Below are 17,890 nucleotides of genomic sequence, written 5' to 3'. Positions count from 1 at the left end.
AGGCTAAGGCAATGTAATCGCTTGAACCCGGGAGGTGGAGGTTGCAGTGAGCCGAGGTAGTGCCACTGCACTCCAGCCTGGGCAACAAACGAAACTGTTTCAAAAAAAAAAAAAAAAAAGAATGTTCCAGGCACAGGAGCAGCAAAAGCAAAAGTGAGTAAATAAAGGGGATCCACTGCATTTTGAAAAACTAAAAGTAATTCAGTATGGCTAAAACTTTAAATGAAGGGGAAAGAACTAAGAAATGAAGTTGGAGAAGTGAACAGGACCAGTTCTTAGGTTATTAAGACCCTTAATAGCCATGTTATGGAGTTGGGACCTCACCTCAATTAAAATAAGAAGTGTTAAGTAAAGAAATGACATGACACCTTAAAAAGACCACTTTGGCTACCAGGAGGAGAATGGGTTTGAGGGTGGACAAAACAGAAGTTGAAGAAACAGTAGAGAAACTATCTAGTGGAACACAGTGCCCGGAGAAACACAAAGACATGTGGTTCAGAAATACTGGGGACAGGGGTAGAAAGGAAAAAGTAGTCACAGGTCAAGTATGGGTGAAGGCACTAAACTAAAGAAGAAGTTCCTGAACCGACTATAATAAACCACGAGTTACAGAGACACACACTCCAACTCCTAAGGTACTAATGCCCACAGCATATGCAGAACTCGTAAGTGACAACGAAGAGTTGTTCCATATCTACTTATGTCAGTTGTACCTGTTAGTACAATTAGACTAAATTGAATAAATTAAATGTTACATAAACCAATAAACATCAGAGTAAAAAGGATGCGTGGTTACTATAAAAATTATGTTGAATGCTTTGGAAAGATTTGATAAGGTGAGTCCCTTTAAAAAAGTTATAAAATTCGATGTGATTGAGACGGCTATAGACTGGGGGACAAATGTACAAATCTAGAAGGATTCTGCACTTAGAATGCTTCAGATAGGACCTTATGTTCTTGCTTCACTTTAAAAAGGATGGAAAACACAGAATCTGTATTACGAATGTCAAAGAAAAAAAAATGAAAAAATTCCAATGAAGAAAAAGACTGTGACTCTATATTTAAAAAAAAAAAAAAAATCAGTGAAGGATGTACATTTACTTGTCTTAAAATATTATGTATGTATCTTTTTAAATAATACTCTTACATGAGTCATTGTTTTCAATTAACCAACTACCAAATCCAATTACGTCTGTTAAGAAAACTCCTACCATACAGGAGACAATCCGCAGTGGGGCATCTGGAAACACGTAAGGCTATTTTAAGTTGTCACAATAACTGGTATTTAGTGGACAGGAGCCAAGGGTGTATAGCTGCAATACCTGAGAAAGCCCCATACGGTGAACTGTCTTGCCTAAAATAACCAGAGCATTCCCATCAGGGGGCACTGGGACACAGACTAAGAACAGAAAGGCTTTTTTATTTTGCAATGATGACAAAGGATGCAGATGTAAAGCACAGTAAGTGGCATAAGGTGGCATACCTCTCACCTCCAAATACATACACACTTCCTAGCACTCCTGCAGGCCTCTATGGAAGGAACCTAGGAAACGACTATGCATCAAAAGATGTCAGGACCTAGACGGAATAGTAGGTAATGGTTTACCTAGTTCCCTAGATCCTCAGAAATATTTTAAAAATACAATAAAAACCAGGAATTCCTTAAATCATGCCTATGATCGAAGGCTGGTCTACCATTCTTTAACACATAGCTTTGATTTCTTTTTTTTTTTTTTGAGACGGAGTCTCGCTCTGTCACCCCGGCTGGAGGCAGTGGCGCGATCTCGGCTCACTGCAAGCTCCGCCTCCTGGGTTCACGCCATTCTCCTGCCTCAGCCTCCCGAGTAGCTGGGACTACAGGCACCCGCCACCACACCCGGCTAATTATTTTTTGCATTTTTTTTTTTTAGTAGAGACGGGGTTTCACTGTGTTAGCCAAGATGGTCTCGATCTCCTGACCTCGTGATCTGCCCACCTCCGCCTCCCAAAGTGCTGGGATTACAGGTGTGAGCCACTGCGCCCGGCAACACATAGCTTTGATTTCTAAGATTTCCTCTTAGGTGAGGGAGGTCTAGAATACAATACAAAAAGGTATAAACATCACCTGAATATTTAAGAACACAGTCAACAGCTACCTTTATATAGCCTATTAGACCCCTTTCTGGAATCATGGAATTAACAGACTATTAGATGTTCTCCCAACTGATGACTTTCCATGTTCCCTAACTCCTAAATAGTCTTACTATAATCAAATCCCTCAAAACATAAATACATTATCAAAACTTACATTTCAATAAAGATTGAACCAAAAGGTAAAATTCCACCCAGGCAAACAATAACTGCAGGCTCCATGAACCTGGAAAATATTAAAATTAATAGTAAACTTCTAGTATGATTTCCATATTACATAAACACTGATAACAGAAAGCAGGTACTTGACACTTAAAATCATCTCTGAAGGATAGAAACAAACCAGTAAAATGAAAAGCCAAAACCAAAAGAAGCACAATATATAGGTGGGACTTCAATTTAGCCACAGGTTATAATCAATATTCTTTCTGCATTAAAGGCTGAGACAAGTATATGGAGAACAAAAATTACTGACACTGGCAAAACTTGCAAAAGTCTCTAAGTGTTCCCTCTGGTTCTACTAGACTTCCATAACTTCTCAGAACCCTATAGGCATTTATTCACAAAAAGCCAAAGGGAAAGAAAGTGAGAGTCGAGAGACCTCCATTTGAAATAATGTTTCCCAAATTGTGGCCTTGTCATCTCTTTGCTCACTCTCTCCTTGGTTCTATAATTCCTTTTCCTAAAAATTATGCAATTAAGGTATTATGAGTTCTTATTTATAATGGCACCAAAGAAATAAAAAATAAAATTTGAAATTCATTCATTCATTCAACAAACATTTACTGACTGTAATGGGTAATTCCCCACCTGGATGCCTTCTTCGTCTCCTATTGCTCTCCTGAAAGCACTGGCTCAAATGTTCTCCCTTTAAAACCTTTGCTGAGTCTCCCAGGAAGAGGTGGGTCCTTCTCTCATTCTTCCACTGCCTCTTGAACATATCTCCACCACACTACTTACCACACTATACTGTAACTGTCCAATTCCAAATACATATGTGTACATATATATAAAAAACCTCACTAGATTATAAACCATGGCAGGCAGAAGCTATTCATTCAGGTATTTCCAGTGCCTAGCACAATACCTGGCACAAAAAAGATTCTAAACTAATAACTATGAAATTAACAAACTAAAAAACTGAGAAAAAAATTTTAAAATTTGAGAGCTGAAAAAAAACTTAAAAATCATTTAATGTAGTCTTCTTTCATTACTTTACAGGAAGCCAAGACTCACTGAAGTTAAAAGTGATCTGCCCAAGGTGACACAGTCAATGAGAGGCAGATCTAGTATTCAGATTTAGGTTCCCATGATTATACTCCCCAAAACAGAGACACACACAAGCCTTCCTATACCTAAATGCAAAGCATCTTTGGTGAGGAAGATCTCACCAGACCTCCTCTCCTTCACTAGCCCTAGTGACTTAGAGGAACTTTTGTGACTTCTGACTATGATTTCCCTTTAACCTTACCCTTCCTAGTAAGGATACTGATGGGTCCTAACAGTCTAATACTGATTTACGGAAAAAAAAAAAAATTACTTTAAAAAATAAACTACAAAACTTCTAACCAAAGTCTCTCATAAGCACCAATCTAAGGAAAGAAAAGAATGTGGCCAATTCAAACTATAGGGGCTATTTTATTCATCCTCCATTTCTATAAATGTCTACATGCTTCCGGTCTAGAAAGGACAGAGCAAAATTATCACCTATTTGTATAAGCACCTGAATATGCTATATTTATAATCTGGTAAAATATCTAGGGACAGAGACTTAATATATATACATACATACAGTACTAAAATATCTGGAAAGATAATAAATATTTCAGGTTCTGCAGGTGATAGCATCTCTGACATAACTACTGATCTGCCAGCTCTGATGCTGTACTATAAAAGCAGCCACAGGTAATTCATAAACAAATCGGCACGGCTGAATTCCAACAAAACTTTATTGACAAAAATAGGCAGCAGACTAGATTTGGCCTGCAGGATTAGTAAAACTGCAGCTTTAGTTCACACCCACCTCTACACCGTAGGAAAGCATTTGACTTAACTGTAAATGGCACAATATTCAGAAAGTGGAATAAGGGTACAATTTATTATTACTCCTAACAATGTAGGTTAAAGGAAACAGTAAAATGAACTCCTTAGGCTCAAACTTAAGATTGTCATTCTCATAAATACATGCCAATTCTGAAGTTACATGTACACAACAGCCTTAAGAACTTATATATTGTGTGAAACAATCGCATAAGATTTAGCATTCTCTTTACCATTTTTTCTCCGGTATAGGACGAGGCACAGCATTGACACGACAAGGAAAGTTGGGCTGACCTGACAGATTTCGGCCAAGTATTGTACCAACAAGATTTAGAGGAAGAATAACAAAAAAACAGATGCAACAAACGGCCACCTGTAAATTAAATAAAAATGTGTGATTACTCAGAGAACAGTAACATTAATAAAAACAAAAGAGACACAATTTAAACACAATTTGATCACAAAAGAAAATGTTTAAGTTCAATATGGGCTAAAATTGTGCAAGAAGTACACTAATGAAAACAGAAAAAGGTATGCTTTAAAATATTAGAACTAAACTAAATACAAGTTGAACTAGTTCTTATCCAATTTAGTTTACCACTTTTTCCTATTCTCCCACACTATCTCTGCCATAGTCCTTTTTTCTCCTCTTTCACTCTCAGCTGTCATGGTTTTTTAAACATATTTATCCATTGTCTTTCATTATTATAACCAACTTACTTATCTGGCTACACTTTTTGAGCTCGTAATATGCACTTAGAGCTTTATATGTGTTATTTCTTTATTTTACAGATGAAGGAAAGGGGACTCAGAGAAGGATAAGTAACTTCCCATAATCTCATAGCTAGTGGAGAGCCAGACCAAAATTTCAACTCAAATCTGCCAGCCTCGAAGCCCATGCTCTTTTCTATTCTACACTGCCTTGGAATCCTAATAGAAGTAGATCACTATCTACGTGTTATTAGTAAAATAGTACAAATATTTTTCTGCCTATTAGTAGTGCAAAGTCTAAAATTATAGAGAAGACCATACAAAGATTCTAGAACCAAAGTGGCCAATTAGAAACATTTATTTTTGTGACATTTTTCTTTATAAAATCAGCTCTTTTCTGGTGAACGATCTAATTAAGATCACTTCACTCTGACCTTCTGTAAAATGGAGTAGAACTGAATCACCTCTAAGATCTCTTTAAATTACATATTTTAGGTTATAATAAAAAGTAAAAGTGAGAGAAAAATTGAATGAAACATGTGAAGACACTGAGAGAAATGAAGAGGGTAGGAAATCCATAGTGATTGCACAAGAAGGAAAGATCTCTTTGAACCAATATTAGTAAAAATTCTTCATTAGATCCTTTTGTGTGTGCATATGTGTTTTTAAACAAGCCAAAGAGTATTGTCATCTCCTTTTCAGATACAACATAAATGTGTCAGAGTTATAGAGCTCCATAATACCATTTTAAACATCAGACTCAGGAACCCAATTTATCTGTGTTTCAGTTTAGGCCTAAGCCTATGAATAATATGAATTTATGCTCATATTATATTATGTGAAATGTGAAAAATAAGCAGGTGTTTTTAAGATAGTTTAAGTCTTATGTTATGAATTTTACATATGTCATAAATATGGGGAGTGATAAATTCCATCTCAATTTTTGCTTTTACTTTCTTAATAACTACAAGACTCATAAACCTTAACACACTGTAATCAAGACCTATGTATTTTTTCCTTAGTTTGCCAGAACTCTAATTTGAAATAAGAATTAAAGACAAAATTCTTTCTAGGAAGAAAACATTCCTAGACCATGTAGAATTATATGATCTAGAAGAACGGTTTTCAAGCTGTTCCAAAGAATTCTCAGGTCCTACTGAAGAGCTTCCGGGATTCCACAAGCATTTGATTTGAATATACTTTTGAAAATAGTTTCTTTTTAAAATACTTTTAATTGTAATAAGATACATACAGATCAAAGGAGTTTTATACCAAATAGCAGTACACTGGAGAGATCATAGCCAGGTTAACTCATTTTCACGCAAACCTCAGAATAAAGTTTCTCCTGCTTATCTCTGTGTATATACTGAACTGAATGAATTTTGTCACTGATTGGGAAGCCTTGTAATACTATATTGGTCTTTTATTCTATCTCCTTCGCCCCATCCCAATTAAGGCCTGCACATATTTGTTCACTAAAAATTGTATAAGCAAAAGTACTATTACAGCACAATGTGTGTGACACAATTGAGTGGCAGCTAAAGTGAGGGCACATCTTGCCTTCAGTGCACATAATAGTCAATAAAGGAACCTATAGTCTCAAAAAGACATTAGCAATTGCTTAGTATTTGTCAATATTTTCTCTTTCCTTGTCCAACTCTTTAATATATGATTAAAAATGTGAGCAGTTTGTTAGAAATAGTGATTAAGCTGTGAAACCAGTTCCCCACTCCTTTATGATCAAGTTCTGGATGAAGTTACTTGAAAAATACTCCAAGATTACAAGGCAAGCTGTTTAAAAAAAAAAAAAAAAAATCACATGGAATGAACTCACTTGTGAAGAAAGAATTTTTCTCAATACTGATAACTAAATAAATTGGGTGCTGAAGATAAGTAATAGCTTACTTTATTCATACCCCTTGATATTAGATTTGTATCCGTCACAACTTTACTGCTCTTGTTAAACTTAGAGTGTTAAAAATACTTAATTTGCAAAATATACCTATAATAATAAAATCATGCTTGTATCTGTTTTCCATCTGGGCTTCCACATTATTTAGGAACACAATTTAGCAGCTAAGAGGGTCTAATATATTGGTGAAAACCCTGGAACTCAAATTAATATGGGGCTCTCCTCTATTCCCCTAGTCACTGTTCAGAGGAGAGTGAAAGCAGGCAGTGGGGAGAAGAAAGATTTACTCCATGCTGAGGGCCTCCCTTATCTACAACAAGAACAAGTTAGAAATAAGTACTGCCTCTTGGTACTTAATACCCCAAAGATCTACATACTGATCACATCTTCTCAATCTTAGACATAAACCAAGAATGTGGCTATTACTTATTCTATCTTTGCTTCCAGACTGGCCTACAGGTCAATATCTCTCATAAACTTAGATGTAAAAAACAAATTTTAGCAAATGTAATCTAACAATATATAAAACAAAGAATATATCATGACAAAGTGAAGTTCATCAAACGAATGCAAGACTGATTAAAGATTAGAAAATTAATGCTATTCACCATATTATCAGAATTAAAAAAGAAAAATCACAGATCATCTCAAAAGATGCAGAAAAATGCTGCTCTAAGATCCAACACTCATTCAAAATTAAAAAAAAAAAAAACTTGCAGCAAACTGCAAATAGAAGGGAACTTACAAGCTGATGAAGGGCATCTACCAAAAAAAAAAAAGCTATTATTTTAATTCACAGCATAAGACTAAATGTCTTCCTCCCAAGATTGGGAACAAAGAAAGGACGTCTGTTGTTCTATTCAACATTATACTGGAGGTTTTAACCAGTGCAATCAGACAACAAAAAGAAATAACAGACATACAGACCAAAAAAGAGAAGTGAAACTGTCTTTGTTTAAATAATTTGATAATCTATTTTTTTAAATAACACTATGCACCCACAAAAATTTAAAATAATTAAAAAAAATTTTTAATCTATGTAAAAAACTAAAGTAAAGAAACTAGAATAAGTGAATTTAGCAGGGTTGTAGGATACAAAGCCAATATCTCAAAAACTGTTTTCCTACATATAGTCAACACTCAAAAATAGGGTATAAACTGTTCAAGTCCACTTATAAGTGGATTTTCTTCTGCCTCTGCCACCCCTGAGACAGCATCCTTGAGACACCCCTCCCTCTTCTTCCTCAGTCTACTCAATGTGAAGATGATGAAAATGAAGATCTTTATTATGATCCACGTCAACTTAAAGAATAGCAAATATATTTTTATCTTCCTTATGATTTTCTCTTTTTCTTTTTAAGAGACAGGGTCTCACTACGTTGTCCAGGCTGAAATGCAGAGAGGGCACAATCATAGAGCACTAGAGCCTCAACTCCTGGGCTTAAGTGATCCTTCTGCCTTAGCCTCCTGAATAGCTGGGATTACAGGCACAAACCACACACCCAGCTAACCTTATGATTTTCTTAATAATATTTTCTTTTCCCTAGCTTACTTTATTGTAAGAATGCAGTATATAATACATATACAAAATACATGTTCATCAGTGAGGCTTCTAGTCAACAGTAGGTTTATTCGTAGTTAAGGTTTTGGGGAGGGTCAAAAGTTACATGCAGATTTTCAGCTGTACGGGCAGGGGGTAAGGGTCAGCACCCCAACCCTCATATTGCCCAAAAGTCAACTGTACGCTCATGTGCAACATAACAATTTTTTTTGGTCAATGATGGACCACATATCTGACATTGGTCCCATAAGATTATAAGACTGTATTTTTACTGTACCTTTTCTACGTTTACAGACACAAACACTTACCACTGTGTTACAACTGCCTACAATATTCAGTACAATAATATGCTGTACAGGTCTGTAGCTTTGTAAGATTAGGCTATAACATACAGACTAGGTGTGTAGGAGGCTATACCATCTAGGTTTGTGTAAGTGCCCTCTGGAATGTTCACACAATGAAAAAATTGTGAACCAACTCACTTCCCAGAACATATCCCTGGCATTAAATGATGCATGATTGTACTAGCAATAAACAAACAGAATTTGAAATTTTAAAATGGCCGGGCGTGGTGGGTCATGCCTGTAATCCCAGCACTCTGGGAGGCCGAGGCAGGCGGATCACCTAAGGTCAGGAGTTCGAGGCTAGCCTGACCAACATGATGAAAGCCTGTCTCTACAAAAATACAAAAATTAGCTGGCTATGGTGATGCACACCTGTAATCCTAGCTACTAGGGAGGTTGAGGTAGGAGAATCGCTTGAACCCGGGAGGTGGAGGTTGCAGTGAGCCAAGATTGTGCCAGTGCACTTCAGCCTGGGCAACAGAGCAAGACTCCGTCTCAAAAAAAAAAAAAAAGACAGAAAGAAAAAAAAAGAAATTTAAAAAATATCATTCACCAACAGAATAATATGAAATACTTGAGAATAAATTCAACAAAAGATGGACAAAACCTGAACACTAAAATCTATGAAACGTTGCTGAGAAAAATTAAATATATCTAAATAAGTTGAGAGATATCCTGTGCTCATTAATCAAAAGACTCAATAATGTTAAGATGTCAATTCTTCCCAAACTGTGCTACAGATTCAATGTAATCACAATCAAAACCCCAGAAGACTTTTTATAGAAACTGACAAGCTGATTCTAAACTTTATATGGAAATGCAAAGAATATTAGAAAAGCCAAAACAACTTTGAAAAAGAAGAATTGATTTCAGGACTTAAAAAGCTATAGTAATCAAGACAGTGTAGTATGAGCATTAAAAACAAGACAAATTGAAATAGAACAAATCGAAATGAAACAAGAGAAAATTCAGCAATAAAAATCCACACATATATGGTGAATTGGTTATCAACAAAGGTGCCAAGGCAACTCAACAGAGAAAGGATAATCTTTTCAATAAATGGTGCTGGAACAACTGACCAGTCGTACATAAAACAAAACAAAACCCCTCTGACCCTTAACTCATACTATACACAAAATTAGCCAAAAATGGATCCTAGACCTAAACTTAAGAGCTAAAACTGTAAAATTTCTAGAAGACAACATATAAGGAAAGCTTGGTGATGTCTGGTTTGGCAAAAGACTTCTTAAATGGAATAGAAAAAGTGCAAAGCATAAAATTAAAAAACAACAACAATAAATTAGACTTTAAAATTAGTAACTTTGCCCTTCAAAAAATACTCTTTAGATTATGAAAAGACAACTCACAAAATAGGAGTACTTACAAAATACATATAAGACAAAGGACTTGTATTTACAATATGTTAAGGAACCCTTATCACTCAATAAAACAAACAATCTATTAAAATAGGCAAAAGATCTGAACATTCATTAAAGAAGATATACAGATGGCAAAAAAAAAAAGGCAAATAAAAAGATCTTCAACATGATTACTCATTAGGAAATGCTAATTAAAACTGAAAGACACTACTATACACTCACTAGAATAGCTAAACTTAAAAAGACTGACTCTATCAAGTGCTGGCAGTGATGTGGAACAAGTGGAATTTTCAAAGAATGCTGATAGAAATGTAAAATGTCAAAACTATTTGGGAAAAGTTTAGCAGTTTCTTGAAAACCTGAACTATCATATGACCCAGGCATTCTACTCCTAGGTATTTATCCAAGAGAAATGAAAATGTAATTCCACAGAAAGACCTGCACATAAATACTCACAGTAACTTGATTTGCAATAGCAAAAAAAACTAGTAAATTACTGGGTAAATGGATAAATTGTGGTATATCCATGCAACTGAATACTATTGGGCAATACAAAGAACAAATTATTAATAAATGCCTGTAATCCCAGCACTTTGGAGGCCAAGATGGGTGGATCACCTGAGGTCAGGAGTTCAAGACCTGTCTGGCCAACATGGTGAACTCTGTTTCTACCAAAAATACAAAAATTAGGCAGGCATGGTGGTGCTTGCCTGTAGTCCCAGCCACTAGGGAGGCTGAGGCAGGAGGACTGCTTGAACCCCAGGGGCAGAGGTTGCAGTGAGCCAAGAGCACATCACTGCACTCTAGCCTGGGCGACAGAGCAAGACCCAGGCTCAAAATAAATAAATAAATAGATAAATAAATAAAATGCAACATCAATAAATCTCAAAATAACTTTTATGAGTGAAACAAAAAAGAATATATACTGTATGAGCTACCATTCAAAGGAAATTCAGCAATGCAAATTACACTATGATACGAGAGAGTCGGCTGGTGGTTACCTAAGAATAGAGAGAAAAAAGAAGAAAAAAAAGGATGAATTACAAAGGTATGTAACAAAACTTCTCAACGTGACAAACATCTTTATCTTGAGTGCGGTAATGGTTTCACAAGTGTGTGTCTGTGTGTGTGTGTGTGTATTAAAATCCATCAAATTGTACACTTTAAATTTATGCAACTTATCACGTGTTAATTATACCTCAGTACATCTGTAAAAACACACAAACAGAAAAGGGCAAAAAAACATACCCACTGCTCTCAGAATTAAGCTAGGATTCCTTTTGACAGAAGGGAAGAAAAGAAAAATGGCCAAAAACAAAAACAAAAAACCCATCATCACCACCACCAGCACAACAAAGAAAACTAACTATGGGAGAGTTTCTGTTGATTTTCTGTTCTGTAAAATAGGAATAACTACACCACTAGCTCTGCCTATCTCTTTGGGTTCTTCTGAAAACCAGACAAGATAATGCGTGTGAAAATGCTTTGTAAACTACAAAGTGCTACACAAATGCATTATTATTGATTCTTATTATAATTCATCTTCTTAGGTTTGGCACATCATTTCAGTCTGATGAGATCTTTTTAGATGCTGCCTTCATTATTTCATATTACTAGTTCATTATTTTATATTACTAGTTTCTTCCCTAGTCTCACATTCCTTTTCAATTGAATCAGCAGATCACCATGTCTCTAAGTTATTAGTAATCTTTTGAATAGGTCAGAGACAAGAATATCTGTCACCTTCTACTAAAGGATAGGATGTACATACTATGGCTAATACCTCAATACTCTTATAAGGTAGAACCACTTTCTTCTTTTTCCTCCTGGAAAAGTAAATTTGCCTGTCCAGTTTTACAGCACCTTTGCTCTCATACAGTTGCTCAAACTTTACTTAATATAATCTCTCAGTATCTCTAAAAGAAAATTTTTATGAGCAACAAGACTTTCAGCTAAGGCAGCTGGGTACTCCTGTACAATCAACTGCTTTGCTTATCTCAGGCTTCACTTCCCTCTTACCGGGGATCTTTCCTCCTACTTTTTTTGTTTGAGGGTTACATTTTATTTGAAAAATAAAGAGGAAGAATGGGATGGAGACATTCTTTTTTCTTTTTTTATTGTTATATCACTGATCCCACATAATGAGCCTTTGATCTTGATATCTTTATAAAATCCTTTTGCTTGCTTTAGCATTTGTGAACAGCTCACCTTAGATGATGAAGTTTTTCTAACATTAGTTTTATAGATCTTTCTCTTTTTTCGAGACAGAGTCTCGCTCTTGTTGCCCAGGCTGGAGTGCAGTGGCGCGATCTTGGATCACTGCAACCTCTGCCTCCCAGGTTCAAGCGATTCTCCTGCCTCAGCCTCCCGAGTAGCTGGGATTACAAGTGCCCGCCACCACACCTGGCTAATCTTTGTATTTTTAGTAGAGACGGGGTTTCACCATGTTGGCCATGGCGATCTCAGGTGATCCACCCGCCTTGGCCTCCTGAAGTGCTGGGATTATAGGCATAAGCCACTGCGCCCGGCCAATTTTATAAATCTTTCTAGAAAAGAAAGGTGATTAGTTCCCATGCTAGCTTGCCTCTATAAGTTTTAAAACTCTGTAATTTTGTTCTTTGTCCTTTGGAATCCAACAATAAGATCAAAATTTAGGATCTGAGATTTACAGCCCACGAAAGAAAGACTTCATGTCTAAAACCCTTTTCCAGAACATCTTGGCAAATCCTTTCTCATTCCCACGGAACTCTTAACAGGACCAAAATCTCTGGGTATAGCACCTAAATCATTATTGGACAAATTCCCAAAAGAAAAAGTTTTTAGCTTTCCAAAATCAATCTAATTTTTCTTTTTTTTCTTGAGACAGAGTCTCACTCTGCCGCCCAGGCTGGAGTGCAGTGGCGTGATCTTGGCTCACTGCAACCTCCACCTCCTGGGTTCCAGTGATCAAGCGATTCTCCTGCCTCAGCCTCCCGAGTAGCTGGGTTTACAGGCCTGTACTACCATGCCTGGCTAATTTTTGCATTTTCAGTAGAGATGGGGTTTCATCATGATGGCCAGGCTGATCTCAAACTCCTGACCTCAAGTGATCCGCCTGCCTCAGCCTCCCAATGTGCTGGAATTACAGGCGTGAGCCACCATGCCCGGCCAGTTGTGGAAACTTTCATAGAACAGAGAATTAGAGTGAAGATCACCCAGAAAAAGGGCTCAATAGCCAAGAGATCAAAGGAATGGGGGATAGAAAGAGGTAAGGCCTGGGGAAGAGCACTTAGGAGGATCTGAAGACTCTGACTCTCAAATTAGGGTATTCAGTTAGTAGGGACACCTGGCTTCTGAGACATCTGGTACCTATGGTCTGGGAGCCTTTTGGCTAACAGATCCATCCCCAGATCCCAGGAACTGGAATCAGGTAAACACTACAGATTGGGTTTAAAGCAGGACAGACTAATTAGCTTAAAAGAAAGCCCTGAGCATTAAAATTTTTAAATCCCCAAGTGATTCTAATGTGTGCCCAGGGTTGAGAATCACTGAGTTTATGAGAATATGTAACCATTTCCTTCAGAATGTCAACAAGTCAAAATAACTAAAACCACAAACTTAAGTAGTTCAAGTACTTAATGGAGAGCTGGGTGAAACATTCACCTCAAGTTCTTCAAGTTCATGTTCAAAACAAGTTTTCACACTCTTAAGCAGAGAAAAGGAGACCCTAAAGCACACATCGGGTTAAAACATGAGGCCAGGGGAATGCCCTTCCCCCAGTATTCCTTCATTAGAATGCAAATTAAGAACATAATATTGTAGGAGCCTGCCAAGTACCAACAGTTAGTCTTTTTATTCACTAAAGATCAATTTTATAAACCTTCTCTGGCTCAGCACAGACTTTAAATATTATATTCTAATAATCTGTAATTATTAAATTATCTAAAGGCAAATTACACTGAATATTAACGTTTAAAACTCCATTTACAAAGTGGTAAAAATTTACAATTTTAGCGAGACAAAGTAACTTTGAAATACCATTTTCACCAATACCAAATTCAAAACTTTCTGATAAAAATTTTAACAGAATCAGAATTTTAATTTTTAAAGCACTATGAAAATAACCAATTCAGCAGATGATCTCTGAGAAGTAACTTGACTCACTCTATGTACTTTCTGATGGCCTGCAACTACCATAAAGCAAATTCTTTCCCGGTCTGATATAATTAATTACTCTTCCCTTTTCTGACCATTATCACTTACTTTGGCTTGAAAAGAAAATTTCCATTTTGAAGCAAGTTTCAAAATATTCCTAACTAAAAGGTATTAAAGATTTAATAAAAATGTATAATATTCAATGTGTCTTTGAAAAAAATTGGACTATAAAACAAAGTCACCTGAAATTTTTGTGAAACTCTTTGTTACCTCCCATATAATAGAAAGAAAACCCAAACAAGATTAAAACAGAGATTGTGGGCTCTAGTGGCAGTTCTACCATTAACTGTCTGTATGACCGTGACTAAGTTATTGGGCCTCTGTTAAAAGCAGTAACCACCCTGCAACTTGCATTGGCATATACATGTATGAATATGTATGCACAAGTGTACATTAAGCCTTCACTCTAGTCTAGGCCTAAAATTCTGTTTCTAGTAAAAAGGTAACACCAAGATTTGGGAGACTTGTGGGTTAACTCATTTTATGTGTTCTAGTTGTAATATATTTAAATAATTCAAAGCATTTCCAAGCCTGTGCTTACAGGTAAGATATGTGAACACATTTTAACATCTATAGCAACGTATATTATTGACATAAATGCTTAGTGAGGTTTGTTTGTTTTATTTTATTTTTTTTTTGAGATGTAGTCTGGCTCTGTCACCTGGAGTGCTGGAGTGCAGTGGCGCGATCTCAGCTCACTGCAACCTCCACTGCAAACTGCACCTGGGTGCATGCCATTCTCCTGCTTCAGCCTCCTGAGTAGCTGGGACCACAGGCGCCCACCACCACGCCCAGTTAATTTTTTTTTGTATTTTTAGTAAGGATAGGGTTTCACTGTGTTAGCCAGGATGGTCTCGATCTCCTGACCTCATGATCTGCCCGCCTTGGCCTCCCAAAGTGCTGGGATTACAGGCGTGAGCCACCGCACCTGGCCAGTGCTCTCTTTTAAAGTCAGCCTTTCTCTTTACTGGCTTACAGAATCAAGAAAAAATAAAAAGCCAACTATAGGTTTAAACTTAACCAAAATTTTATGGAGGCTAACAATAGTATTTTCCTCATCTAACTTTCCAGGACTGGGTAGGAACTGACTGAAACTATCAAAACATCTAATAAGACGTATTTTGGAGGGACAGTAGGTCTCAGTTAGAATGTGTATACTTTTTCAGTTTAAAAGTAAGATTCAAGCAACTCACCATTGTTCCAAAAGGAATGGCTCTTGAAGCATGATAATAAATGGCTATGAAATTGATGAAGAAGGCAGTGCCACACACCATAGCTGGGATAAGGAATGCCCCAATAAACATCTGCTTTATCCATCTCCTTCCTGAAAAGAAAGGAAACTATGAGAGTTTAATATAATTATTTAGTACCAAATTATTTGTTTGAAATTTTAATATAAAGATCATGAAATTTAACATCTTAATGATTGTTTCAAAACAATAGCTAACAAATACCACAGCTTTTCAAGTATGTATAGTGAAATCACAGCTTCTGAAGTGGGTGCACTGGAAAAGAGCAATGACCTGCAGTAAATATTCCGACGTTTTATCTTGACTCTGCCACTGAACTGCTGTGAACTTTCATAAGCCACTCTATCTCTCTAGGCTACAAGTTGGCCTAGAAAGGGGTTTTTATTATTGGTTTAAAATAAACTGACCAAAAAAAAAAAAAAGAGAAAGGGGCTTTTAAACTATTCCTTGGAGTTCTGGAGCTTCTTGGCATGCCCATGAAGTCACTGGTGAAGAAAAATCCCAGATCCCCTTACCCATGCTTCAACCAGAACAATTACGTTTTCAACAGTTTTACACACTGGAGTTTCATGTAAGCTTTCATTTGAAAAGCGGGTTATACTGCTTTAAAAAGAAGAAAAAAGTCTAAAAACCAGTGAGTCAAAAAAAAAAGAACTTCACCAGAAACCCACTTATGATTTTTCAGCACCCTAAGACAGGGAAAAAAAAAAAATTAAACGTGAAATAAAAAATAAAAAACTCTGAGTTAGATAGTCTCTAAGTTTGTTCTTAGCTCTAAAATAAGTATGTACTTAAGAGCATTTCTATGTTTGAAAAGAAAAAGAACAATGTGTTTCATAAGCTCTCTCTCAGCAATCAGAACTACAGATTTATAAGTTTTACTGTTTCTCTGTACCTCTGTGTATTGCCAAAATTCTAGACATTGAGCTTCTATTATTCAAATAATCAAGGAAACAAATTTTTTGACTACGCAATTAAAAAAAAAAAAATCTTCAATTGTGCTCATACAGACCAGAAGAGCAACAGGGAGCTGTCATTCTAATTAATACAGCAGAGTGTAAAACTGGTAGAAAATATCTTCAAACAGCTTAGAAACACTGAATCACTATCAAAATTCAACTCAATAATAGGCAACAGGGACCCAAATAGAAAGTACCATAGAAAAATAAGCAATACCCTAACTTTAGTTTTCTGCTATATAAATACCCTAACTTTAGTTTTCTGCTATATAAAGTTCTTTTAAAACATCTGTTACTAAAATCGTAACGTTCCTCCAGAAAAACTCCTTAATTCTGAGCTTTCTCTCCTGTTTCATTTCTTTTCTGGGTAAGTTTCAAGAACTTCTCCTTTCTAACTGATATCCAGCATTTGAACAACACAAAAAAGTGGTGATTAATTAAAGTATTATTCTATTTAATTCCAACACCTTTCTAGCATTTTTTCCTGTACTTTCCACTATCTTCTCAGATTCAGACATGTATCAATAAACCTGTGGCCAGGCGTGGTGGCTCATGCCTGTAAACCCAGCACTTTGGGAGGCTGAGGTGAGCGAATCACCTGAGGTCAGGAGTTCGAGACCAGCCTGGCCAACGTGGTGAAACCCTGTCTCTACTAAAAACACAAAAATTAGCTGGGCATGGTGACACATGCCTGTAATCCTAACTACTAAGCAGGCTGAGGCAAGAGAATCGCCTGAACCCAGGAGGCGGAGGTTGCAGTGAGCTGAGATCGTGCCATTGCACTCCAGCCTGGGAGACAAGAGCGAAACTCCATCGCAAAAAATAAAAATAAAATAAAATAAACAAATAAACAAAACTCCTTATCCAACTCTCTATTTCTCCCTTTCCTTCTAACAGTCAAAAATAATCCCATACACATTCCACTGGGTACAATCAGTAGCCCAAGTATCTGCATTGCTGGGCTTTCTACTGCTCTCCAAACCCTTGAAGTCTCTGGCTAAGGTCCTGGATACCACTGGCTTCAAACTAGATCTATAGCACTATAGTGCACTGAGGACAGTGTGAAGACCTTGAGCTTCACTGTAGTTCAAATCCTGAGATAACTCTGAAAAATTCTTGATTCCCTGGGTTGACCTCTACATTAAAAGTTTTTGAGGCTTGATCAGACAAAATATCAAGACACTATCAGATCTCCTCAGGACACTACCAATTAGAACATAATCTTTAGATTATATTTTGTAAGACTTGATATTCCTAGACCTGAGCCTGAACTCTGTCAGCTTTCAAGAATAAGTGTAGTAAAGGAAAGTTGGGCTGGGTGTTCTTAACTTGTAATCAGACTAAAAACAAATTTATGTCCAACTTTAAATAAATTTCCTGTTTTAAATAAATCTGTTTCTGCTGTGGAGA

General features: G+C 36.5%; 1 protein-coding gene across 1 annotated transcript in view; it reads right to left on the bottom strand.

The window, feature by feature from the left end:
• LOC105478459 (transmembrane 9 superfamily member 3) overlaps positions 1 to 17,890 on the bottom strand; it is a 72,282-nt gene that overhangs the window by 11,636 nt on the left and 42,756 nt on the right. The window contains exons 9-11 of the mRNA XM_011735796.3: positions 15,465 to 15,595; positions 4,404 to 4,543; positions 2,288 to 2,356 (exon numbers count right to left, since the gene is read on the bottom strand). Coding sequence (XP_011734098.1) covers positions 2,288 to 2,356; positions 4,404 to 4,543; positions 15,465 to 15,595 — 340 coding nt within the window. The remainder of the gene's footprint in view (positions 1 to 2,287; positions 2,357 to 4,403; positions 4,544 to 15,464; positions 15,596 to 17,890) is intronic.

Source organism: Macaca nemestrina, chromosome 9, assembly GCF_043159975.1.
Source record: "Macaca nemestrina isolate mMacNem1 chromosome 9, mMacNem.hap1, whole genome shotgun sequence".
In the NCBI taxonomy this organism is placed as follows: domain Eukaryota; kingdom Metazoa; phylum Chordata; class Mammalia; order Primates; family Cercopithecidae; genus Macaca; species Macaca nemestrina.
The sequence above is the reverse complement of the archived record's forward strand: the minus strand, read 5'-3'. Positions and strand labels throughout refer to the sequence as shown.